Raw genomic sequence first — 27,386 nt, forward strand, 5'->3', positions numbered from 1 at the left:
AGTTGATTTATCATGATTATTATATTACATTTAGCCACCAGATTCCAGATGATATGGTAGCATCCCGGTATAAATTTTGATATTGAAAAGGATCCTGCCCTGCCACCTCAGCTGATCACAGAATATTGTCACCTGTATGGGATTCCAGATTGCCTCTTGTTCTAACATGGGTATAAATTGTCCATTTGGGAGAAATGGTTGAAGAATCCTTAATCCACAAGCATGGGAAATCTGTTCACAAAGTGTCCCTTTAAGGGGAAGATCAAGCTGTTATTGGGAGGATGGCTAGGCCATGTTACCTTCTTCACACCACAGGCAGTTCATCCCTGAGTTGTTTCCATGAATGCTTTGGTTTGAATCTACCACTGGTGGCCAGGGATTAACTCTAGTATGAAAAAGTCAGAAAACAAATATGGCATATGCCATGTTAATCAAGAGGTGCCTCGGGAGGCACCAGCTTTTCAGTGGCAATGAGAGGAGTCTTGGATCAGAAGAAATTCATACTGAAGTTTCACTGAGCAGGGAGAGAGCTTTTTGACTGAAGGAGATTTTCTCTCCAATTCACCTGCAGTATTCTTAGTATCAGCGTCCTTTGTTGGCTGAAATAATCATCCGTAATGCCAGTTAAACGTAATCCATTTCCAAGTTAACAGTCGTTTTGGAGCACTGAAATTCATATGGTAAGTTACTGCCATTTCTGACAACAAACAGGGTTTACCACAGCTGAATTTAAAGAATTAATCACCTTTATGAAAATGGCTATGGTAAAGGACCACTCAGAACAACCTCTACAGTGTCTATTGGCAAACTTCTGACTTCCTAGCATGGAAAATCAAAGCTCATAAAAACTGCTCCTTTGCTTACCTCTTCTGCCCTCCCCACTTCCCTACCCCATAGCAGCTATTGTGTTTTCTAAAGACCACATGCTGTTTCCTTGCCTCTCTGTTTGCATACACTGTACTTTCGGCCTGGAATGCCCTATTCTCCTTGCCCTCTTGGAAAACTCTGATTGCTTCCACTGAATGGTCACCTCTTAGGAGCCTTGCCGAGCACCCCACTCCAGGGTAACATCCACTCCCGTGGATCCTGGTGACACCTTCCACACTAGCTCTCTGCACAGCAACAACCCTCGCTTCTCTCCTGTCTCGCTCCATTCACCCGTGTCCTGCTGGCAGGCTCACTGCTCCTACCTGTTGCTGTATTCTAGGTCTCTCTTGGTATGCATGGGGCTTTAAAAATACTTATACTTGAATAAACAAGGAATAAATGAATTAAAGGCTATTGGATGAGATTACTTTATAGAATAGACTGGACAGTGATTTCTTATCTCAGAACATACCTACAAGAGTTCAATTAGAGAAACTGGCCTTACTGTCTTTTTTATCTCAATTTGAGCTCAACTGAGGATTTACATGATATGTGATATGTGCTGCTCTGCCTTCACCTACCATTAGCTGACTTACTACTTTTTTTTTTTTTTTTAAAGCAATAGAGTGTTGTGGACTCCTGCCACTGTATTTGAGAAGGTCCTATAGCAAAGACTATTAGAAAAATGCAGCCAATCACAAAACAAAAGAATAGTAATTCCACTCTGGATAGTATCACTATCCAGATAGCACTGGATATCTGTATCACTACAGATAAGATGCAGTTTGTTATTGTTATATTTACTTTTAGAACACCAAAACAACTTTGTCATATGGTACTTTCTACTAATTGAAATTTATTTTAGCATAGGTGCAAGGTATGAGATATCTATCTATCCATCTACTTATCTACATAGATGTCTATTTAGTGAATACCAAGGTCAGTTGTGGGGTTTGAATACATCTTTTGTGTTTCTTTCACTATAGACAAAATGAAGCAGAAAACATAAAGTACTGTTCTAGAATCAACTGTTTCTTCCTGTCTGTTTATTCCTATATCAAATATTTTAAAATCTTACATAGACATCCCAAAATGAGATTCTACCTTAGGATTATTTAAATCTGTTATTTCATGGGCAGTAATTGAATTAGGCAGTTTTAAATTAATTTAAATGCAAAAGCATTAGCTAATTAAAAATTTTTTTTTATAAATACCAACTTTGGAAATTAATTCAAAACTGCTTTTAAAAAATTAGAAAGCCAAATTAATTTGCTAGGTCCACAGTTTAGTTATTGGCACTTTTATGCAGAAAGCTCAGGTGCAAACAAGAACTTGTGTAATTTGAATTACACAGGGGAAAATTCCCTGCTATGTCATCATAAACCTCCTTCCTGAGCGACTACTCAGCATGACAGTTAAGGAGAGACGAATCACGAGAGACTGTGGACTCTGAGAAACAAACCGAGGGTTTTACAGGGTTGGAGGTAGGGGGATGGGTGAGCCTGGTGGTGGGTATTAAGGAGGGCACGGATTGCATGGAGCACTGGGTGTGGTGCATGAACAATGAATCTTGGAACACTGAAAAAATAAAATTAAAAAAGTGTCCATTTTCCATTTATTGGTCCTATATTATATCCCCTCCACCAATTATTGGGTGTGAAGTCTTGGGACATTAATTTACTTTATTTGTCCCATAATTAATCTCATATGTAAAAACCTGATTCAGATTGTCTTTAAGAATTATATTATGTAATGTATGTGACTTGCTTAACATAACCGAACACAGAGTAAGTGCTTGGTAAATGACTGAACTGTTCAATATATCTTTTTTTGCTTTTACTCTGCTTTTGGAGCAATTAAAATGAAGGGGACAGCACATTACTCTCAAGTTCTTCTGGAAATGAATACTAAACTCCAGAAACTGTTAGAACAATGAGTGAGCAAGAAACCTACTTTTTAAAATCCTAAGTCTAACATATTGTGCATAATACTGTATCTGATTGATGCACATGTGAATAAATGAAAAAATGGCCTTTCTGGTAATTGGAAAACAAGCTCAGGAAGTAAAAATAATTCATGTTATAGACTAATTGCTCAATGAGGAAGAAATAGACTGCAAGACTTCCAAAATTCATTTCCCTTAAAAAACACTGAACTATCTTTGTAAAACTATGAAATATTCAGGAAGCTACTTAAAACACACGGACATTTTTTGTTTCATCTTATAGGCTTTATTTTTGTAAATTAGGATTTAAAATATGTGTACTGAACATAGGCAAAGTACAACAAATAAATAGGTAGCTAGATAATTATACAGAGTAATTTTTTATATATATTGGGAAGTTGTTTTCTATACTGCAAGTATATGTATCTGGATATATGAGCATATAAGCATGCTCCATGATAACAGAAGGTATTTCTTAAAAATGGAGTCATTTCCTTTTTAATTCTTATTTCAGTTGAATTATAAATAAAACAACCCATGTCAAAAAGAACACATATATTGGGGTGCCTCCATGGCTCAGTGGGTTGAATGTCCGACTCTTGGATGCAGCTCAGGTCATGACCTCATGGGTCATTGGATAGAGCCCCATGTCTGGCTCTGCACTCAGCGAGGAGTCTAGTTGAAGATTCTTTCCATCTGCCCCTCCCCCTACTTGCTCACGTTCTCTCTCTCTCTCTCTCATAAATAAATAAATCTTTAAGAAAAAGAATACATATGTTATTTTAATACTTTCTGTATAGGTAAATGCCTATGGATGTGTTTGTATCGCTTTCCCTATATCTCTATGTAGAGGCTTGTGTCTCCAGTGCAGGCTGACATATATCGTTTTCATGTCATAACTGTCCAAAACTCATTCATACAAATACTTTTTGTTGTAAACAAACCAATATCAGAAGAAAGAAGCTTACAGTATGGCTTTTAAAAAAACATAATGTTCATATCATGCAAAACACATTAGTTGCCAAGTGCAAAATAAATTGTTATTCAAGTACATCGCCAGCTGCAGAATTATATAAATGAAACTAATTTTTGAAAAACTGACAATTTGGTGAATTGGTCACTTGATGAGTTGCAAAATTTGGTGAAGTAGTAACTTCTAAATTGTTCCATGGTCCTGTGCCTAAGATCTTTTAAAATGAAACCTATCACGTCATACTTAAGGATCTCAGCTCTGAAGTCAGAACGTTAGAGCTCCTCTTCCAGCTATGACACTAAGTAGGTGATCAAATGATTTCTATCTTGCTTGATTTAGAGTGATGGCTGAATAACCTGATCAACATCAAGTACTTAGCACAGTACCAGGAACATAGAAAGTGCTTAACACAGTACTAAGAACATAGAAAGCAGCAGAATAATAGCTCATGTTATTGTTAGGAATTAGCAGCTGACATTTGGAATCTACTCAGCCTGATAATTTTATCTTTGAAGGTTCACAAGTGGCATGAATCACTTCAGTCACTGAGTCAGTGCAGTGATTTTTAAACAGATTTATTTTATCATGTATTTGTTAAAACCATGAGTGGATTATCTTTTTTAAAAGAATACTTAAACGTCTAAGTTCTCTGTCCTAATAATTAATAATCATATAGCTTTGCAATTACTTTTATTTATTTCCTTATGTTAGTCTTACTTTTTTTTATGTCTTTACTTAACCTTTATCATTGGCTTTTTCTCTCATGACTTAGCAGTCTGCACTGTTCTCTCATTCTGATGGACTCATAATGAGATTTATTTAGAAGGAAAAATGTCAGATACCGATTAGCAACAGCTTTAAAATTTGTTGTGGTTATTGTGACTTGATCAGTTTGCAAAAAGTTGAGGATGAAGATTAGCTATTTTCACTATTCATAGGAACATTCTGTGACTTATAAAAGTGTATTTCAAGGCACTTGGCACATTTTAAAAACTGTCTAACCCCATTCATATCAGAAGACTTTACTAACAGAAAATACTGGCAGCATCAACAATATCTACAAATACCAAAAACCTCACTGTATATTTTAATTTGTGTTAATGATTTAACTTACTTGCCAACTTCTTTATATTTCCAGTGATTTTGGAACCTTAACGCATAATAATAATAATAATAATTAATATTATTATTATTTATTATTATTATTCATAACATAACAAAAGTAAAACCCCCTTCACAAAAGATGATGTGACATCAAAGGTAACCACTTATAAAACTTTGCACCTACATGAGATTATTTTGAAAGCCTTTTAAAAATCATAAATGACAGAAAGATACAAAATGTAAATTAAATTTTATGAATAGTTAAAAGCTTTTGATAAGGTTTCCGATAGGAACGTGGCATTTTACACAATGTTTAAAATTCGTAATTTTATATTTGAGACAGCACAGAATTAGCTAACGAAATGATTTCAATAATTATTTTAATTTGACAATAGCATGTGATGATTAAAATCACCGCTAAAAGCAGCGATTTAATTAGTACGTCTGTTTAAGGAATTAAGGATTTATAGATTTTTGTGGTACAGTAAAATGAATGAGAAAACCATTGTATTACATTTCCAGAGTGAATTCCATCCTCAGTCGTCCAAGCTAGTCCGTATGTCAGTTGTACATCTCAGTTTCTTCATCCGTGACTGGTTGTATTGTGCCCTAAGACCTTCTCCACAGATGAGTTTTGATCCAAGGCTACCTTAATTCAGACTGACCAGTATTCTCAGGAAAGGCATTTCCTAATACACATTACGCTAATAAAACCAATTAATCAGTAAGGCAATCATGTTTAGAGTCTGTTGGATGTGACTGGAAGGTATAAACCCATTATGGAAATTTCTCATTTGTTTAGTCATTCTTCATCCCATTTCTTAATTTTTGTGTTTTTTGAAAAAATATTTTACATGATCGCTTTGGAGACATACCCACTCCACTCATACTAAAATTGTTCAATAGGGAAGTTTGTTAATTTTACTCCGAACATCTATTTTCAAACATGGTCTTTGTTCAGAGATATGGAAGTGCCAGGTTTTGACTAACATTCCTAAAAACTTGACAGGTTAATATTATAACTAAAAGATAGATAGATAACTCACAAAAATTTGCATAATTGTATTCCCTGGAAAAGCTAATACTCAGAAAACAGAAATCAAGTCAGCACTTGGATTTAACTTTATCTGCAAGCCAGCAAAGCACTTTAAAAATAAATCTAGCTTTATTGGCATCTACTGAAAGCCGAAGAAACTATTGGATTTTTAATTTCTAGATCTTAGGGGACCTCATAAGGAGCACTCTTTTCTGAATGCACCCTGCTTCTTCCCAGAAGACTTAGACTTATTGACATTTTTATTATTGATTTATTTAGTATACATGACTTCCATCTCTACATTTTTTTCAACTCTTTCTCCCCCTTACCCCCTTTCTTTCTAGTACACAGTATGGACTGCCCTCTGGGTCACCTGGAATGTGTTCATTATCTGCTTTTATTTGGAAGTAGGTGGACTCTCTAAGGTAAGTTTATCATGCTTTTAAAGTACACTTTAAAAAGAGTACACTAATAAATAATTATTATGACTATATGTATGTGTGTGTATAGAGTGTGTGTGTGTGTGTCCGTGTGTGCATGTGTGTGTGTGTATAGAGTGTGTGTGTGTGTGTCCGTGTGTGCATGTGTGTGTGTGTGTGTGTGTGTGTGTGTAGAGAGAGAGAGAGAGAGAGAGTAATCTAAGTAACTCTAGAAATGTAATACTAATCGAAAATAGGTTTGGATACTGATCAGAAAAGAATGATCTTGGGAGAGTATTAATTTAATGGGATTTCAAAACTGGCATTATGGTGGTTTATTAAGCTGCACTGAAACTCAGCTTCTAGTGTATCTTCGTGTCCCGCTTAAAGAGGCTTCATGTTACAATGACAACAGTCCCAAATATTAAGTGAAAAATGGTTTCGAGCATTCCTATAATTTACAGTGGAAATGGGGATTAATGAAAATGTTAATATAATCAATATGAATAACAAGTCGCTATCTTTGCTTCAATACGAATTCTGAAAAAAAAAAAAAGTGTGACAAAGGATGAAAGCCTTATACGTGTAGTTGGAGGGTCACTTGACTAACAACTAAGTGCATCTTGAAATTCTGCTCAGACGAAGAGAGCTGTCTTGATGCAACATGTTACCAGCCTTATTTCTGTCTGTCTATGACTAGTGTCAGCAGAGCACACAATTTTCACGGTGACTCCTGCAAAACCAGCTTTTGATGGCCATCCCAATGTAAAAGCATCTTGAGTAAAGTTTCTAGCTGGGTGTCTCATACATTTTCCTCTTAAACCAGCACAATTTTTATTTGTAGAAATCATAGAGAAGAAATAGAACAGTATAATTACAAGAAGAATAAGAAAGCTGTAGTTTTTTTGTTGTTTTGTTTTGTTTTGTTTTGTTTCTTTTTTTAGATTTCTCGTTATCGACTCTGTGTCTGCTCACTTACTCTATTGTATGATCGTCTGAAAATGTCTGCGTAACATAATGGTCTTCTACAAGCATTTGCAGCTTTAGATCTTAGAAATTTGCATAGGCCAGCTCAGACTCAGAATTGTAAGGCTCCACTGAAGTCCACTAGAGTAACAAAGAGTTTTTGATTCCTCTAAGCAGCAAAACTCCCTGAAGGATTTTCTCCAGAACCTCCCGAGTTGGTTACTCTTGATTCTACACTATAATAACTTTATAATTAGAACTTGTCATCATTTTCTCACATTGGCAAATGTTTCTGGGAGCCAAAAATGACATTGCTAATACTGACTTTTTTACGAATGCACGAGTACCTACCTTTAATATTTGTGCTATTAATCACATTCTATCTCTAATTTTTAAGACAGAAAAAAGTACTTAAATCAGTGCCTTGCTATCTTCTGTAACGTGCAGCTTATAAAGTAATTTTAAAATGCAAATTTTGTGAATATAATAAATGTGAATAATAAGTTAAGCATAGCATTTTTCAAACCATGGCATTTTATATCTTGTAATTTGAATGGTCATTTTAAATCATTACTGTACAGGGTAGTAATTCTCTTCTATTTTCTTCCATATAAACCGAATTTTCTGGTAAAATATTAGACCAGAAGAAACTGGTCCTGTGGAATTGGTAACATGGTGCACTCAGAGGAAACTAAAGTTCAAATCCTAAGTCTTTCTCTCAAATCTTGTCTTTAGGACTTACTAACCACAGGCCCTTAGGCAAATCATTTAACCTCGTTAAGTCTTGGTGAGAGAGAAAAATGGGACCAGTTTGCCGATACATGGTAGTGGTAATCAACACTTGTGGGGTATGAAGCATTGTTCTAAGCCCATCATTTATGGTGACTCAGGTGATCTTCAAAACAACCCTAGCAAGTGGTAAGAAGGTAATAGCAGTCTTTGTTCCATACCAGTCTCTTTTCCCTCCGCTGTGCAAGGTAACTTCAGCAAATTGCTTTTTGTAACTGCTTTTCTAATATCAATACGCCTGTTAAGGGTTTTTCTCTTTCTCATTTCTCTCGGGGCGAGGTTAAACACGACGGATATACTAGGCCCAGTCTCTCATGTCATCACGCACTCAAATACCATTAGGCAATCAACCAACTATTCTAGGTCATTAAAAGGATAGATGACTCCAAAGATTTTCTGTTGTTCTCCTTCTAGTAACTGCCTCAAAGGCTGGGAACACTTCCCTGGTTAGCCACAGTTGAGCCTCAGTTTCAGTCTAGGAAATCTATTCTGAAAACTTGAACCGAGTTAAGGACATTTGACAAACCCAAGCCCCTCTGCAACCTTTCCAGACTGGACTGCAGTTTTTATAAGAAATTCCTTCTCCATATACGCTGGGATGTACTTTTTTAGAGCTATTTCTTGCTAGTTTGTGAAGGCATTTCTTGGCATTACCCACTTGAATAGACGAAAAGAAGTCTCCTTTGGCCTGGTTTTTTGCCTAAAATATCCATTCTAAAATAACAGATCTTTTCCCCAAAACTGGATTCAGATTGATTTCCACCCTATCTCTTCTCAGTGTTATTCCGGTGATAGGAACTGCGTAACCATTCTTATTAACTATTAGTGCCCACTGTTGTGGGCATGAACAATTCTACATTTGGGCTCTTATAGGGATTCTTTTTTCTCTTTTTAAGACTTTATTTTTTATTCAACAGAGAGAGAGAGGCAGTGAGAGAGGGAACACAAGCAGGGGAATGGGAGAAGGAGAAGCAGGTTTCCCACTGAGCTGGGAGCCCAATGCGGGGCTCAGAATCCCGGGATCATTTCCTGAGCTTAAGGCAGATGCTTAATGACTGAGCCACCCAGGTGCCCCCCCACCTCCACGGGGATTCTTGATCCCAACATCCAGATATTCTTCTCCTTTTTAGCTCGTCTGCCAATCAGCTGTGCATCATGTGTTTGTCACTGGTTTTGAGGGTCCTGATTCTCCTCAGATCTTCCAGAACTTGAAGGAAATTGCTGGATTGTTTTTGAGGAAGGTGTACATGTGTGGTGGGATCAGCAATAATTATGGGTCTGCATTTACATAATCTCCTGGAGTCTCTGTTTCCTTTGAGGAAAACCGCAGCAATAATTTTACTGAAGTGTTGAAAGTATTAAATAAGATAATGCATATAAAGGACTTAGAAAGGATCTTGGTTGGCAAAGAGTGAGGTTTCGGTAAATAGCGTTTCTCATAATTGCCATCAACATCATCATCTTTATTATTATTGAAGAAATTAACAGACATCATGATTCTCATCCCGAAGCCTTCGGGATGTATATTTATTACTATGCAAATGCTGTAACGGGAAAAAATGTAGGACTGAGTGACTTGTTTAAAAAATATGTAACAGTCCCTTGTGATAGGACCTCCGATCTGCATATTAACTTCACAGCTGTAACACTATTAATTAAATCCTTTCCTTCAACATGTAAATGGCTTTTTTTGAAATACTTCTGCAGCTAGATTCTCCTGGTGTCCCTACTGTTCCCCCTAGGAGAACTTTATGCATCTTTGGAAGTCTCTAAGGCTGTTTTTCTGCCACAGTTTAAGATCACCCAGGGCACAATTAATAAGTTATTGCTACTTCTTCGGAGGTTGCAAGACTTGAAATCATTTTTTCCTCCCTAGGAATACATTCAGAATGTAAATATGAAAACTCAACTCATTTGCTACATTTAAAGAGACTGCAGAATAAGTTATGTTAAGAACCCAGGTTGTACTTTCTTTTTAATTCCAAAGAAATTGAAGCTAATGTCTTATGCCATGCTCCTGCTTACTCTGACGTGTACCAACTTTCAGCTAATATTTCTTCTAACCTCTTTTTCTCAAAAGGTGAGCAGAACTTACATGTTGCTAGCCTAGAGAATTTTGAGTGTGTCCCATTTTCTAGAATTCAGAATGTGCACAAGCATAATTTAGACAGAAAAATGAATGTCAACAGGCTCTATGAAGATCTTACTAATCATCTGCTTTGATCAGGGGCCTTTCAAAACTTATAAACAAGGGTGGGGAAGAGACATAGGTGCTTTGCATTGTCTTCACTCAAAAGGAAACCTACCTTCATTTTTTCCCCTCGATATCATGTTTTAACAACTGGACTTTTTCCATTGGGACCTGATTTGTAGGTATTTTGATTCTTAAGGAAATTTTAAGCCATTTCCCTAATGGCAATAATAGCACTCTCTGGTTTTGGGGGTTTCTGTTGTTGTTGTTATTTTGGTTTTTTGGACTTAAATTATCACCATTTCATACAGAAGCGTCCTCTTCTCTTGTGAGATTCTTCAGTTGAATATTTTCCCTGAGCAGCCAGGCAAGATCAATGAGATAATTTTTCTTTTCAAGGCTCATTCTTATTACCTACTGTGAATTGTTTCTCTGTACTTACTGAAAAAATTCTCTCTCTTACTCAAGATTCATTTTCCTTCAAGGTTGGCTTCTTCCACTAACTGTGGCTTTGGACTGGCACTTTCAAGTAGAAAACTTTTAGAGTCAATTCAGTTTTGTACAGGAGCAATTGCTTAGGAAATAGAACTTCAGTTTCCTTCCACTGTCTACAGTCTATCAATTATTTCTTACAAACGGACTAAATATTTTTGTCTCAAAGAATTCTTTTTCAGATGACAGTTTCAAACTAAATCAATGATGTATAGTATATTTCTGCTTTATTTAAATAAATGCAACTTATTGAATCTAGCAATGAATGTTAAACTTGGGTTTATCTTTTCCTTTTCGTGATTTCTTCCTATGTGGCCATTTTTCAAAAGGAATCTTGAAATATGATGTTTACAGAGGGGTGAAGCTAAGGGCACAAAATATCTTTATTTGAGAATCGTGTAGCAGCAAATGATACAGGAGCATCCTAGAAACCCAGCAAAACTATGCCTACATTTGGAACCTCAAGAATGGTATCCTATTAACTCTATCGTGAAGTAAATGTCATATCTGTATCAATGAGACACTGGGAAAATGCATAAATTCTTTCAGCTCCCTAGAATAACAATTTAAGGAACTGAGTTAATATATTGTTATATACTTATCCTGCTATCCAGACAGAATGTTTTTGTCTGTGCTACTGACTGGGGAAGATGGAAGTGGTGGCGGATATCTACCCAGTTATTAAGGATTCATAAAGGAAGAGCCATCACAATCTGCTTCCAGGCATTAAATTGACAGAAGACCCAAAGACTTGCAAATGTTTATCTTTATGTTTGGTTCCTTGTGTACCATTCGCCTTTTATATCTAAACCCTTTTTTCTCCCCAAAATAATACAATTATTTTTTTTTAAAAAAAGAAAGCAGCATAAACAGTTATGCATTTCTTATACCAAAAGACTTAAACTATACTTTTTCTTTTGGCATGGATCTAAGTGAACACAACTTCTTAAAACAGAATCTTCAGGGTCCCTCTTTGTGTAGGAAGATCATTGTTTTCCCCGTAGCTTCTTTTCTATATAGAGAAAATCATAACCTAGCTTAAACTTAGTACTTTATTTTTCATAAATTTCATCAAATGCAAAGGTTTTGAAAACATTTGCTCTACAAATATCATTTGCCCCTACGTTATAGTCCAATGACCTATAGAAACTAAAGTGTGCTGCTTAATAGAGGTTGTGGGGTGGGTGGTGTCAGGAGTTTTTAATCAGAATTTTGTGTGATAATCTTATGCCCTTCTGTAGCGGTTCAAACAGGTTGTGTTTTTTTCCCCCAAAAAAGCAGATGGATGTATTATTCTATTAACAGTAGTTTTGTTGGCTATATGACTAGAATAACTTGAATAAGGACACAGGCAAAAAGAATTAGAAAACTACACAGAAGTGCTTTTTTTAAAAAATTTTGTAGTTTATTCATATTCTTATAATGAACATATGCCTGAGGTCAACTTTGAAAGAAAGGTAAATGTGGTACCAGTATAGCGTTTATTGTCTCAACTCATTGGATTATAATTATAAAATAGTTTTATTTCTTTTATAGTGAAGAGGATCTCAACTATTTTGGCTCAAATTCTATTTCCAATCCTTATTACCTGGTGTATAGATTCTGTGGTAGATTTGGTCATTAAACACTAGTCTCCTGTCTGATTCAAATCTGTGGTGGCCTCACTAGAGCTGTCCATCCTTAAGGCCTTCACATACCCCTCTCTTCTCCCTTCTTGTGACTCTGCTCCTCTGGGAGAGGAGACAGGAAGTAGTCAACTGCTTACTTCCGATGTTAAGTCTTCGAATATGTCGAATTCTCCTTAAAATTAAATAAATCAAATTCTCCTTAAATGACATTCATTTTTAAATTATTTTATTTATTCATTTGAGAGATAGGGAGAGAGAGCATGATGGGGGTGTGCAGAGAGAAGTAGAGCTGAGCAGAGAGCCTAAAGCAGGCTCTAGCCCAGGACCCCAGGATCACGACCTGAGCCACCCAGGCGCCCCTAAATGATCTTTATTTTTATTTTTTTTAAGATTTTATTTATTTATTTGACAGATGGAGATCACAAGTAGGCAGAGAGGCAGGCAGGGGTTGTGGGGGAGGCAGGCTCCCTGCTGAGAAGAGAGCCTGATGCGGGGCTCAATCCTAGGACCCTGGGATCATGCCCTGAGCCTAAGGCAGGGGCTTTAACCCACTCAGCCACCCAGGTGCCCCAATGATCTTTATTTTTAATAAACCTTTAATTATTCTAATATATGTAATTTGTTAAGCCACGGGTTATATAAATTAAGCCATTCTGAGTTGACCATGCCTGCTGAATTTCCATGTAAGCATGATCTTTAAGAAAACTTTGTTGCTACAGAGACCACATTTTTATAGCTTATATTCAAATGCTTTGCTATGTTTTTAAAGACAATTTAAAGTAGCTACTGCAGAATTTTTGATGCAGTCAGTTGAACATAAGACCATTTTAGAACAATGTGTAGAATGAATAGAACATGAGTAAATGCCATTAAGGTTTTGGGATTTCTTGCTGTGATGTTAATTAGTTTGTTTTGAAGACACAATCTTTTTGTTATGAAACGTCAATTAAGAGTACAAGCCTGGTGATGAAGAATTTCAGGTGACATTTCCAGTGTTCACAAGATTAAAAAGAGAGCTTGATTAGTTGCATTTATTTACTTTTTTTTTTTGTTTAATTTACTTTTTAAAACCAGAATAGCAGCCTATACCATGAAGTAGTTTTATAAAATAAAACACCACAGGGCCAGATTACGACTAACGAACCTTAAGCTCAAGGACACCGTACAAACAAAGGAGCCTGTGATAACAATTACTCAACACTACTCTCAGATGAAGGCAATCACAAATCATTTACATGCTTTGTATCAAATTCTCCTATGTAACCTGGGGCGGGGGACCGTCACAGGTAGCAGTGATAATATCTAAGAAGTTCTCTTTGCACAGAGAGTTTCTCTTGTGCTGTGAATGGTATGAGGAAGTGTGGGCCTCATGCCTCAGACTGATTGGGAACTTGAACTCAAATGGACCTAAAAGTATTTGTACATAGATCTGTCATGGCAGCCACCGAGAAGCCCAGTGTGGTCCCACCAGCTGCTGTGGCACACAAGTTCTGGATCCCTGGCTCAGAAAGGATGAGCTTGAGAATGCAGGATGATGAGAACAATAAGGAAATCAAACCAGATATATAGGAAAAGATGTGAAAAAAATGATTGGTCAGGAGATTACTGGCAAAGATGACAGGTAGGAAAGGATGTCTGTTTTGCTTTCTCTTGGTGCAGGGAACTCTAACAGAGTAATTCAGAAGTCCTTGTAATAACCTGCCCTTTAGTACGAAGGTCCTTGTAAGTCATATCTGCCCACCAGCAGAGCTGGCTGGGATCCAGGCTGCAGCACGCACCCACCAGGGGACAAGAGTCGGGAGGCAGGAGCTATTTCAGCCCTCCATGTCCTCTCTGAGGACGGACAGTGAGGACAACAGAGAAAAAGTGCCCAGAGCAGGGAACAGAGGCACAGGAAGACAGGATGAAAGGGGAACCAGAAACAAGCCCAATGTGTCTGGTAATCAGGGATAAGGCTGTATCTCTTCCACTGTTTGGAAGTTCTCGGCTTTAGTCTCCTTCCAGCTGATTCTTGACTCAGGAATAACAGAAGTCAAGCAGCAATAGCCATCCAGCTGGGTTGACAGGAATCATTTGTGCTACAATAAGCACGTTCAAGCATCTGGCACTCTGGGCTCCCTCAGAGGGTGGGCTTTTGGGGGGATCTTCCAGTTTACTACAAAAACCAGACGGAATATTTCACATTCAGATGAAAGGTGAAGTTGAAGAAAAAAATTAGGGTATTAAACAAGTAATTCTAGTCTGTTCTTGTGGAAGCTGGTTTGACTCAAGCTCTCTTAGTTGTGGAATCTGAATAACAGTAGTTCTTAATTTACTAAAAGTATAGAAATTTTAAAAGCAAAAGTTTCTCAGATTACAATTAAATGGAAGAGGCAAAAATTGAATGAAGTTTAGAGAACTGAAAATTTAAAGGTAGGATATCCATTTGTTGAATTAATTTCCAAATGGGAGGTCAACTTCTATGTAGATTATGTCATTTTCCTAGTTTTCTACTATATTTATATAATTATGTTTTTGTTAAACAAACGGTGGCTGAAATTTCCAGTTACTTTCTATTATCTCTATTCCCCTTTCTTTTGATGAAGAGTCCGGGAAAACCCTGCTTTCCTGTGAGACAGAAGTGCTAAAAAACATGAATCTCTTTCCCCCTGTAAGAGTCTGGCCACTGAGATAGAAGCAGAAGAATTATGAAGAACTTCTGGAAAGGCCACTAAGGAACCCATACAGTTTAGAAACAGGCCCAGCTTTAGTAACTTAAAGCATACAAATCTTACACGTAATATAAATCTTACAGTTCTTCTGTGGGTCAGAAATCCTATGAGTCTCAATGGGCTAAAGTCAAGATGTCAAATAACTTCTATGCAAAACAGTATGGGAGTTCCTCAAAAAATTCAAAATAGATCTACCATAGGATCTGGCAACTTCACGTCTGGGAATTATCCGAATAAAATGAAATCACTGTCCCACAGAAATATCTGCACCCCCATGTTCATTGCAGTATTATTTATATTAGTCAAGACATGGAAACAGCCTACATATCTATGTGTCCATTGACAAATGAACGGATCAAGAAAATGTGATCAATGTCTGTATGTATTTGATATGTATACACACACAGACACACACACACACACACACACAGGAATATTATTCAGTCATAAAAAGGAAGGAAATCTTGCCATTTGTGACAACACGGATGGACCTTAATGACATAAATGATGCTAAGGGAAATAAGTCAGGCAGAGAAAGATACTGTATGATCTCACTTGTATGTGGGGTCTAAGAAAACCGAGTTCATAGGTACAGAGATGGTGCTTGCCAAAAGTGGAGCTTAAAGAGTTGGAGAAATAGGTGAAGGTGGTCAGTAGTTACAAGCTTTCAGTTATAAAGTTAATCAGTTCTGGGATGCTAAGTACAATATGATGACTGTAATTGACAGTACTGTATACTTTATAGTTGAATTTGCTAAGAGAACAGATCTTAAACATTCTCATTGCAAGAAAAAAAATTGAAGGGATAAATGTCAACTACATTTATTTTGGCAATAATTTTGGAATATATACTTCTATCAAATTATCATGTTGTACACTGTAAATGCAGACAGTGTTATATGTCAATTATATCTCACTAAAATGAAGAAAAATAAAATAAAATCAAGGTGCCAGCAGGGTTGTATTCCTTTCTGGAAAATCTAGGGAAGAATCTTTTCCTTCTCTTTTCTAAACTCTAGAGGCCTTCCACCATCGTCAATGCCAGCAATGGCAGCTTGAATCCTTCTCATTCTGGCATCTCTCTGATTTCTGACTGCCAGGAAAACTTCTCAAATTTTAAGCACTCAGGTGATTAGATTGGGCTCACCTGGATAACACAGGTTAATCTCAGCATATCAAGGCCCTTCACTTCAATCACTTCTGCAAAGCCCTTTAGTCATGGAAGGTACCATATTCATAGGCAGTGAGGATTAGGACACGGACATATTTGGGGGCCATTATTCTATGACCACAGTGGTGAGAGCCTTCTTGGACTAGGAAGTGACCCTGAGTACATTAGCCATGAATGAGAAAAAAAATGCAAGAAAAAGTAAAAAGGAGTCTTGGGAACCTTGTAACTCTATGGATTTTCATACTACCCTGAGCTGCCTATGACCAGAATTCTTTTATAGTAGAAAATGTGTTTCGGGGCTTGATAGGTACAGCCAAAACCAATGTCTAACTAATCACATATAATTCTATAGATAATTTTACTTTGTATTTACTTAACTTGAAGCACTGTGCCAGGCACTGGAACTATATTCATTTCTTTTCCTCATAAAACGTCTGTATCCTAGGAACGACACACATTAAATGAGCAGTAACAAGAAAATAACAATAACAGTGTTATAATAATGAAGGGAGAAGAGCACGGAATCACAGAGCAGGAAATAAATAAATAAATAAATAAAGTCTTCACCAGGATCCGAAGAGGTGTCCTAAGGAAGAAGGGCTGGGGATTGGACACACTCAGTGAAAAACAGCATTACAAGTACTACTGAGCTGACCTTTCACAAACACAGACGCTGTTACTGACATACCATAGGTGAGAAACATGCTTTGAGTCTTAATAATCTCCTGAAATGAATTTGCATCTATCCACCCACCCCCATCCTACACTCTTTTCTCAGACTCTCTTCTGGCCAGCTGATACTGGTGACACAATTTCATGGAATTATATGCATCAGAGCCAAGGTCACTCCCTTTGGGAGGTGTTCTTATAGGGACATGCTCTAAACAAGGCAGTTATCAAGTTACAGATCATGACTACTAGTGTCCTGGACAGCCACAGTCAGGGCAGGCACAGTCAGGAGAAAATGCCAGGATGTTGGGAATCCTTTGGGGATGATCTAAAGTTAATTTCCCTGTGCATAAGTGAACAAATGTGTTCCTCAAATGCAACAACTTTGTACCGTACAACCTCACTATTTAGCTTGGAGCCAGTACTGATTCAAAAAGTATTTCGAGGGGATGCCTGGCTGGCTCAGAGCCTCTGCCTTTGATCTGGTCACGATCCCAGGGTCCTGGGATCAAGCCCCGCATCATCGGGCTCTCTGCTTAGTAGGGAGCCTGCTTCCCCCTCTCTCTCTGCCTGCCTCTCTGCCTACTTGTGATCTCTGTCTATCCAATAAATAAATAAAATCTAAAAAAAAAAAAAAAAAGTATTTCAAGGAAGGGTAAATATGCTTTTTGAAAAATCCCATGTCTGCTCCTAAAAGAAAAATGGTATTAGGACACCCTTTCAGAACAAGCATTCTCCCCCCACATTTATTTTAGCAACAAAAATTCAATTTGGTTGAGCTGTATGGGGAGTTGATTTGACCCTGTTTCCAGAACAATGAACAATGGTTTGATGGCATCATTTCTAAACCGTCCATCTGATGTTTTAGTTTGTACATATAACTCATCATTTTTTCCCTGCCCTGTAATTATGGAATTAATAGAGAAAACACTTCCTCAGTATACTGGAAGTATAAAGGGGTATTAAGTCTATTTTAAGTATTAATGTGAGAAAATATTCTGTCCCGCTTCAGGACAGCATAGGAAGCAGAAATGCCAATTGTACAGTGAGTTGTGCTCACCATTAACTGAGATACTGAGACAAAGAGCATTATCATTTCCTGTGTACAATTAATCTTAGATGTTGGGAGTGTGAATTTCTCTGCAGTATAAAAGGCAGGCAGGCTACGGTCCCTAATCAATGACAGTCAGAAGAGCCTAGACATTGGGTGATCTGATGAATAATTTAAGCCTGATTTGTTAACTGTGCAAAAGTGAAGTTAGCCGTGCAGGGGAGACACATTGTCAATTGCCAGCAATTTACTATGTTTTTGAAAACCACAGGCAGCAATTTACAGAAAAGATTAGGCCAGTTACTGTACACGTGTGACATTTTCTTGATTTAAGATGTCATCCTGAAAGCTGTTAACTGACAACTGGAGTTTGGAATGAGGTTATAAAGTTTAGTAAAGAACTGCTTTTATCTAAAAATCTCTAGGTTTCTGCTCTGGGAGACCCCTGAATCCACACCTCCTGCTGGGATTAACGGGGGGGGGGGGGGGTTGTATGCAAATGAGCCCTGTCAGCGAGGTGTGATGCACCTTCTCTCAGAGCCATTAAGCACCTTTGCATGACTCAGTGCGCTAATGCACTGGCTCGTCCAGGAGAAAGCATGGTAATGGGCCGTTATTTCTTGGAGAAGAAATCGTTGTCCCTATGTTTCTCTGGTCCTGTGCCGTTGAGGAGGTGTGATCACCTTCATCCTATACCGGGAGCTCGCTTTACAGTTCTTCATAAGAAGCTGATTAAAGGAAAATCTCCTTTTTATTACTGTAATTTCACTTTCCCCATTCTTTTCCCTTTGGGGATTAAGTCAGTAACAATAATTTCTTCATATTTGAACTTGTAAAAAAGTGAAATGAAGGTAGTCTTCACTTCCAGAGGAATCTGAAACTCTCAAGTGTACTGAGGGATGACTTCTATAGGAAGAATGCCACGAACTAGTGTCTCATGGTTTAAACGTGATTAAACATAACCCGTGACTGGTCATTTGGGGAGCTGAACAACAACAACAACAACAAAATGGACTTTGGATGTATTTTGAAATTTATTCCCAGTGTTTACATTAATTTGTTAAATTCTCTAAGGGTTTCTAGCAAGCTTAAGCCTTGCAAATCAGAATTGTAATTGGAATTCCTATTCTAGAATCACATAGATCAACAGTAACTTCCTTTTTTTTTTTTTTAAGAATTTAGCTTTCCATATGAGAAGTAAGTCAAGACTTTCTATGTGTGTGATTATCAGCAATAACATCAATCTGAAAACTGAGACAAATTCCTTTTTTCTTCTTTCCGTGTTCTCTATTTGCCCATCTTGCTGGGTCTATAAACTCCTTTACAACCTGATTGCAGCTCCTGTGTGTTGCTTTAATAATGTTTTTTCCACATTATCTTTTTCCCAAAAGGAGTGAAAAAGTGATAAGTTTCTTTCTCTTTTCCATGTCCAATAGCAAAGGCAAAATATGAAATGCCAGAACATTACCATAACAGCCAAACATTCAATTACTTAACAGAGATTCATATTAAACTATAACTCTGACTTTCCCCGGAAGTTTTTTTTTTAATATTAAAAAAAATTAGTACAATGAAAGTCCACATGAATGGATTACTTTTAAAACATTACGTCAAGGACTGACAACTCTAAAGTGGCTCAGGAAATTTATTGTTTTGCCATCAAAGGCAGTAGGAAAGCACGTTAGGCAAACACGTGTTCTCTCTGTGATAGTTTTAGAAACATAGATTTGGAACAGGATGAGAGAGTCACATCCAACTTTTCCAAAATATTCTCCTTTATGTATTATGAGCATCTATAATTAAGTCATATAAACTCGGACTCTAATTTCCTTATCATAAAAGTAAAATCATATTCAAAAATATTATGGAAAGAAAGTTTTAAATGACTTCTATAATCTTGGCTTTGAGTGGGTCTAACCAATTAAATCATAGGTTTTATTATTCATTCTTTGTCTATAGTGTTTTTAATGTAAGAAAAGATGTGCTCCAGAAGGGAAAAAATGTTGACTTATTTAGAGGTAGCTGTGTTGTAGACAACAAAATCAGAATTGTATCTGTTTAACTGAAAGATTAGTGGCATTCTAACAGAATGCCTTGAAGGTGGGAAGCTTTCACCTTTGTTCAAATCATCAGGAAGTGAGTTTCCTAGGTCTAATTTGTGGTGAGTTTACATGCTAAGGTCCCTTGCTGCTTGGATGGGCCTATGATGATTTTGACTTGGCCTATTTCTTTACATTTAGAAACTCTCTACTTTATCATCAAAAGCCTTGTGTACTTTATTATGAGTACCAAACAGAGAGGTGGTTTATTATTAGTTTGCATTTATATTGTATTTGCCTTCCAGTAGCTCAAGGGGCTTTACAAAACATGACAACAGTCATCAAAACACTGTCACATATGTAAAGCAAGAAGTAATGCCGGGGTACATGTGCCAAAGGCATAGAGCTCACTGGCAGCTTCTCATTTTCCACATATTTTTCAGAAATAATCTTTTTAGGGATTTTCTTTAAAATGAGGTCCAACTCTCTTAAACATTTTCTTTTCTCAGCCTTGGAATCTGACATTTTTGGTCAACAAATTCATTGAGCATCTGCTATGTGCCAGATATTATTGTAGTTGCTGAGGATGTGCCTGGAAGATGAGAGAAACTTGCTCTCGCATAGTTTATATCCTAGTTTCAGAGCCAGGCTATATAAGCAAACAAATACATGACATAATAGCTTGTTGTGCTAAGTGCTATTAAGGGGGTGGGGGAGATGGGTAGGATAAGAGGATAGAGAGTAACTTCCTGGAAATGGACGGTGGGAGAAGCTGTAGAAACATATGGGGCAATGCCAGGTCCCCAAGATAGAAGCATGCTTGGCATGTACATTCTGTGTTGTGTGGCCAGCGTGCCATGAACAAGGTGAGGAGGTCAGGTCATGTGTCTGGAGAGCAGGGCAGTGACAAGATCCTGTGGGAATCTCATCTGCCATGATAAGGATTTATATTTAGTCCAAAGGTAATGGGAACCCAGTGGAAGGTTGAGCACCGTAGAATCACAGAGTCAAAAATCACTGCGACTACTGCGCAGGGAATAAGAGGGGAAGCAAGAGGACCCATAGAGAGATAATTGTGGTGGACCAGGTCAGACATGAAGGGGCTTGGCCTAGGGTCATAACAGTGGCCACAGGGAGAGTAATCAGATGTGAAGTGCAATGAGAACACAGAGCTCACAGAATTTGCTAATGTGATCAGAGGCCAGGGTTATAAGAGACCCTTAAATTCTGTCTCTGCTCCATGTGAAGTCTGGGAGTCGTAGTTTCTCAGCTGTACGTTGGCAACACTGAGTAAATCAGAGTGTAGCTGAGGACTCTTATAACACAGAGCTCACCTTCGAGCAAAGACTCCATCTCTCAGTGCAAAGGCCTCGAAGCTGGTCAGAAGAAACAAAGAGGCTAGCGTGAGAAGGTCTACTGCATACTAGGCAAGTTCACAGAGGCGGCTCATTTTCCCCTGACATCAGTCTTCCAAATAAAGTGGCCTTTCCCCTGACATAAATAAGAAAGTGAAAGGATTATAGGCAATAAATAATTTACCCCTGGTCAGACAACTGAAATCTGGAAAATGTATTTTTTAATACTAGGATGCTGTCTCCGAGACTAAGATCATATCCATTATTGACAGTGACCTCTGCTGGGTAAGAGAAACACAATATGGAAGGGAAAAACAAACAAACAAAAACAGAGCAAATTTATTACTGTTCTCATACTTTCTTTTCCTTCTCCACCACTAAGGAGTGGTCCGTCTTCTCGAAGCAGCCTGAGAGGCAGAGACAAGTGAGGTTTGTGAATAAACAAAACCCTGTCCCCATGGCTGTCAGCAAGGCTACCCAACACAAAATGATGAGAAGCCTTAGTGTTGTCATCTTGTGAATTCAGGCATCAAAGACTATAAATCAACATTCGTGTTTTCAGATTTCAAAAAGGCTTTGGCTCTGAATTATCTGAAATGTCTATTTTCTCAACCCTGTAATCAGGATTCGAAACGTCCACTGCCCCACTTGCTGTCTTCCTTGGCTATCCTCCTTGTAACATTTGCATGGAACTTCGTGATCTATGGCAGCTCCCCCCATGTGGCCCCAAGAGTCCTGCCCCGTGCCTCGCATTCCACTGGGCAAATGAGGAAACCGTATCTCTGAGAAGTTAAAATCGCTAGTGAGCACTGCAAAACGAGTGGCTAGAGTGAGAGTCAAACTCAATGTATCAGGCACCAGTTCATGGATGCTTTCAGGGAAGTGACGTAGACTTGGGGTTGGTGCCATCTAATTGACTTATCAGAATCTAGGAGCAGCCTTGGCCGTCAGCCCAGCCATAGCAAGGACAGGAGGGGTATTTTAATGCAGAGCCAGTTCAAAACTACTGTCCCATCCACATCCATCTAGCTGTGTCTGAGAGCAGGTGTAGTCTTAACGATTACCTCCCTTGCAATGAACAATTCATTGTGGTGGCTTTTCGTTTTTCTTTTTCCCATTATTTATTTAATTCGCATTGCTTTCCCCTTCATTAAAAAAAAAAAAGGTAAAAAATAAAATAAATATCCTTACACCTTTTTCTAACATGTTGCTGTTGAGCTAATAAGCATTCTGATATAGTGCTAATGTTTTTGTTACACCTCAGGTCCAAAATGGAGAAATCCTATACTGATTTAAGCCATAAAATGTAAGATATAAGATGTGAAGACGATGCTGTCGTGGACAGATAATTCAGACTCATCCTCACCTCTTCGTTGTAGTGCAGTCATGGGACGCAAGTACTTATTGACCTTAGCTGAATTCAACTTGGCAGTTCCCATCCTGGGCCACTTACATTATCCAGGGAATGGAAGCATTCAAGCCTGAAACAACCAATGGGTATTATAAGATTAAAGAAAGAACATGCCAGTGGTTTTAAGGGTCTCCCTAACTATTGGCAAGCTAGCAAAATTCTTGTTAAGATATGCATAAGAACACAGTCAACAACATTCTCGAGAAAGAGGAGTGAATTAATTGAAGGCTAACTATGAAAAGAAAAGTGGCTAGCTTCATAGCTAGAAGGCTAGCTATGAAGTATGAAAAGTTATACATTAAGTATGTATTAGAAAGTTCCATTCTGGACAATTTAGGGATGCCAGGAATAATATGCAAGACATTAGACTTGATTTTCACCTCTATGCTGCCTCTATAACCAGATCTCTCCAAAAGAGGCAACTGTATCCGCTTACAAGTGTCCATTTTAGAACCTGCTAGGCACATTCATGTGAGAAAAAAGATTATGAGGAAAGAACTCCTCTTTCATCCTAGGGGAAAAAAAAAAAAAAGTTTTATTCATGGCCTTCCACCTACAAAGCAAAAGATGTAAATGATCTTATTAACATATTAAACAATGGCGTAGAAAAGGCTGACATTTCCCAAAGCTTTTGGTCCATGATTAAAGTCATGAAAGTTGCCAGTTATTCAGGCCAAGCCTATAAAGGCCTTAAATTCACTCACTGCCTGAAAGGTCAAGTAAATTAAAGGGAAATATAGGGTTGGCCTTGAACAGTCCGCATGTGGTGATCCTGAGTGCTCTTAAAAGTGGCTGAAACGAGGAAGCCACGCATTAATTCCAGCCAGCTTCCTGGTATTGATTAAGAAGTAATGGCAAGTGCTCATTTGTGGGCAAATTAAGAGATAAGTCCTTTTCAGAAGGTCATTTACATGTCTCCTTTTTAATTAATATTACTAACTGGAAGATTTGCAGTTAAATTAGCCCATTAATTATAAAAGTCATCAGTTTGGAGAGTAGGAAGGATAATTTATTTAATATCAGATCCAGGTTTGCAATAATTTACCATTTCTTCTGGCACCCTACTAGGAAAGGTCTGAAGTTGTGAAGTATGCGTGGGCTGGGTCGCCATGACCTAAACTGTTTTGTTGTGTTGTTGTTGATTATAAAGGTAATGTAGGAATGTTTTTTAAAAACTGAAAAGTACGTTGAAGGGAAAAATCTATCTTCTATTCTTCCCCCGTCACTCATAGTATTTTAGTATTTCCATTTGTTGAGCTCAGCAATGTATATAGATTTTGTGTGTGCGGTATGTATCTGTATATATAGTATACACATGGGTCAGCATATAGGTAAATATATATACCCTTTAAATTTGTCATTACTTAAAATATAGGTTCATATTTTGCTTTTTCACAGGTTATAAATGAGAGCATTTCCCTACATAATCAATCTCCTTTGAAAACCAAGTCTGAATTCAGCTTTTTATTTGCAGGTTTTTATCTGCGGATTCCCACAGGGTTGCAAGAAACAATGCAGAGAGTCAGTACACCTTTGGCCCAACTGCCACAGTGGGCAATTTTGGCAAATTTGCATATGCAAAACCATATAATACAATATCACAACCAGAATATTTACATCGATACACTTCTACATTTCATCACGACAGGATCCCTTGTGTTACCTTTCTATAGACACATACTCGCCTCTAGTCCTTAACCTCTGGAAACCACTAATCTATTCTCTATGTCTATAATTTTGTCACTTCAGAATGTTATATAAATGGAATCATACCGTCCATAACCTGTAGGGATGAGCTTTTTTCACTCAGGATAACTCTCTAGAGATTCATCAGAGTTATTACATGTATCAATAGTTCATTCCTTTTTATTGCTGAGTATTTATTCTGCAGTATGGACATATCACAGTTTGTTTAACTGGCCACCCTTTGAAGAACATCTGGGTTTTTTCCAACACTTGGCTATTATGAAGCTGCTGTGAACATTTGTGTACAGATTTTGTATAAAGAGAAGTTTTCATTTTTCTGAGATAAATGACCAAGTATGTAATTGCTGGATCATTTGGTTGCTGTGTGCTCAGTTTCGCAGAAAAGTGCCAAACTGATTTCTACAGAGACTGTATTACCACCAACGTATGAATGATCCAGTTTCTCTGCATCCTTGTCAGCATTTGGTATTATCAGTTATTGACTTTAGCCATTCTGATAAGTACATAGTGATATATCATTGTGATTTTAATTTGTATTTCCTTAATGGCGGAATGATGTTGAATATCTTTTCCTGTGATTATTTGACATTGGTAAAATATTTCTTCACATCTTTTGCCCATGTTCTAATGAGACTTATTGATTTTTTTTAATGTTAAGTTTTGTTATGTAAGTTGTTTATATAAGTTTTATATATACTTCTTTGTATAGTCTTGATACGAGTCCTTTGTCAGATGTGGTTTGGGGCATTTTCTCCCCATCCGCAGCTTGTCTTTCCTTCCCTCTTAGCAGACTCTGTAGCAGAGCAAACGTTTTTAATTTGGTAATATCCAGTTTGTCAGTAAATACTTTTGGAGTCAAACCATTTTTAATTTGGTAATATCCAGTTTGTCAGTAAATACTTTTGGAGTCAAACCATTTTTAATTTGGTAATATCCAATTTGTCAGTAATACTTTTGGAGTCAAGTCTAAGAACTCTTTGCCTAGCCCTAGATTCTGAAATTTTTCTTACTTTTTTAATCAGTTTTAAGTTTTATATTTAAGTCTGCAATCCATTTTGAATTAATTAATTTAGCTGTAATTTTATTCTTAATTTTTTTATTCTGTAATTTTATTCCTTATGTAGGATTGAATTAGTATATTCATAGTAGAACTTTTTTCTTTTTCTTTTTCTTTTTTACTGTTAAACCAAGAAATTCATGGGTGATGTGAGGCTATGAAACATATATATATAATATAAAAATAATAATATTTTATATAAAATATGAAGACAAATATTATTATCTAATAATTAAATATTAACTAAGGGTAAACAATGTCCATTGGAACCGGCTTGAGACAAGGGAACTCAAACTGACCTCCCTTCCTGGCAGGCTGCTTTTTCCTGTTCTCCAAAGGTCTAGTCCAGAGTGACATGCATCTCTTCACTCCTCACCCCATAAATTCTTTGATCCACTAAACCCTTTCATCCTCTTTTTTCTTTACACTAATTATTCTTTCTTGTTGCAAAGGGTATCAACCTATTGCTACTGTTGGCGAGTGCATTCAACTACTATCAAACAACCTAAAATTAAGAAACTCTTTCCTGGAAATGAAATTTGTATATATAACCACTACGACATTTTCCTCCTTAATTAAATATATAATAGCCTTGAATAAAACAGTATTCATATAACTGTTTATAATCCAGATACATCTAATGTAGATGTCTAGTTTAGGAGGCAGATCATAATCCCTAAAAATGCCATTTAGATTAGCAAACTATGAGGCATAATTAAAAGACTCAAGAGAGGACAGAAGGATATCAAACAGAGCACAGCCTGGTGAAGAAAAAGGGGGAAAGTTCATGGATCTGGGAATTTATAAATACACTTTCTTTTTTTTAACCTGTCTCCCCTTATTGACCTCATAATTGTAATGATCAATATGTTTGGGAGCCAATGGAAATGTCTCAGGGTCAATATTTATTTTTTAAGTAGAGCATATAGGACAGAATGATGACATCGAGGGAACATATTATTGGCTATAAGCTCTTCAAGGGGCCTGAAGGCCCCAGAGGAGAGGGAGGAAAATCCCTAAAAAGATGTCTCTGAAGACACAGATATAGATAGGAAAAGAAAGTCTATTACAAAGCCTATTACATACAAAGTCTATTACATAGCTTTAGGGAAAGAAAAATCGCCATATTTCTGTTTGGGTAATAGCAATAGAATGTTTCTCAAAACCGCCAGCAATGAGGGAAACTTCTGGACAGGAGCCAGGTCATAAAGTGCCCCTTTTGTCACAGGCCTGGAAGATGATTTCAGATGTTCTTTTTCCCCTCTAAGATGAGTAATACCAGAAAAAAATTTCTCACCACTTTAAATTTATGTGAACCAATCAACATATGCCAAGTAACAAGTAACAGAATACTTATTTAAGAAACAGTAGTCATAATAAAAATGTTATGGAGTATCAATGGTTGATGGGTGAGATTTTTCAGTAACATAATAAATAGGTGTTTCTAGGCAATGTAATATGAGTACAAATGGGATATTCTGATTAGAAAAAAAATCATGCATTTGTACACTGTTTAAGTATCTAGAAATGTTAATCGATATAGCCATTTATAAAAATTATGACTATGTCTAACTTTTATATTTGTATGATTTCTCCTACTTTCATTACTTTATGCATAAAATGTCCAGTAAGGAATATATTTGCATTAAATAACATTATTTGTATTAAAATAACTGATGTATAATATTGCTTTGATGTGGTATTAAGAGCATAATTTTCTCAGTTCAACTTAATCCTTCATGTTTCATCCATCCATCCATCCATCCATCCACCCATACATCCATCCATGCATCTATCCATACCTG

The 27,386-nt window shown here is 37.1% G+C and overlaps 1 protein-coding gene across 3 annotated transcripts in view; it reads left to right on the forward strand.

Moving 5' to 3' along the window:
- NKAIN3 (sodium/potassium transporting ATPase interacting 3) overlaps positions 1–27,386 on the forward strand; it is a 621,391-nt gene that overhangs the window by 340,173 nt on the left and 253,832 nt on the right. For all 3 annotated transcript variants that reach the window (XM_032316116.1, XM_032316117.1, XM_032316115.1), the window contains exon 3: positions 6,270–6,350. In XM_032316116.1, coding sequence (XP_032172007.1) covers positions 6,270–6,350 — 81 coding nt within the window. The remainder of the gene's footprint in view (positions 1–6,269; positions 6,351–27,386) is intronic.

Source organism: Mustela erminea, chromosome 16 (genome assembly GCF_009829155.1).
Source record: "Mustela erminea isolate mMusErm1 chromosome 16, mMusErm1.Pri, whole genome shotgun sequence".
Classification (NCBI taxonomy): domain Eukaryota; kingdom Metazoa; phylum Chordata; class Mammalia; order Carnivora; family Mustelidae; genus Mustela; species Mustela erminea.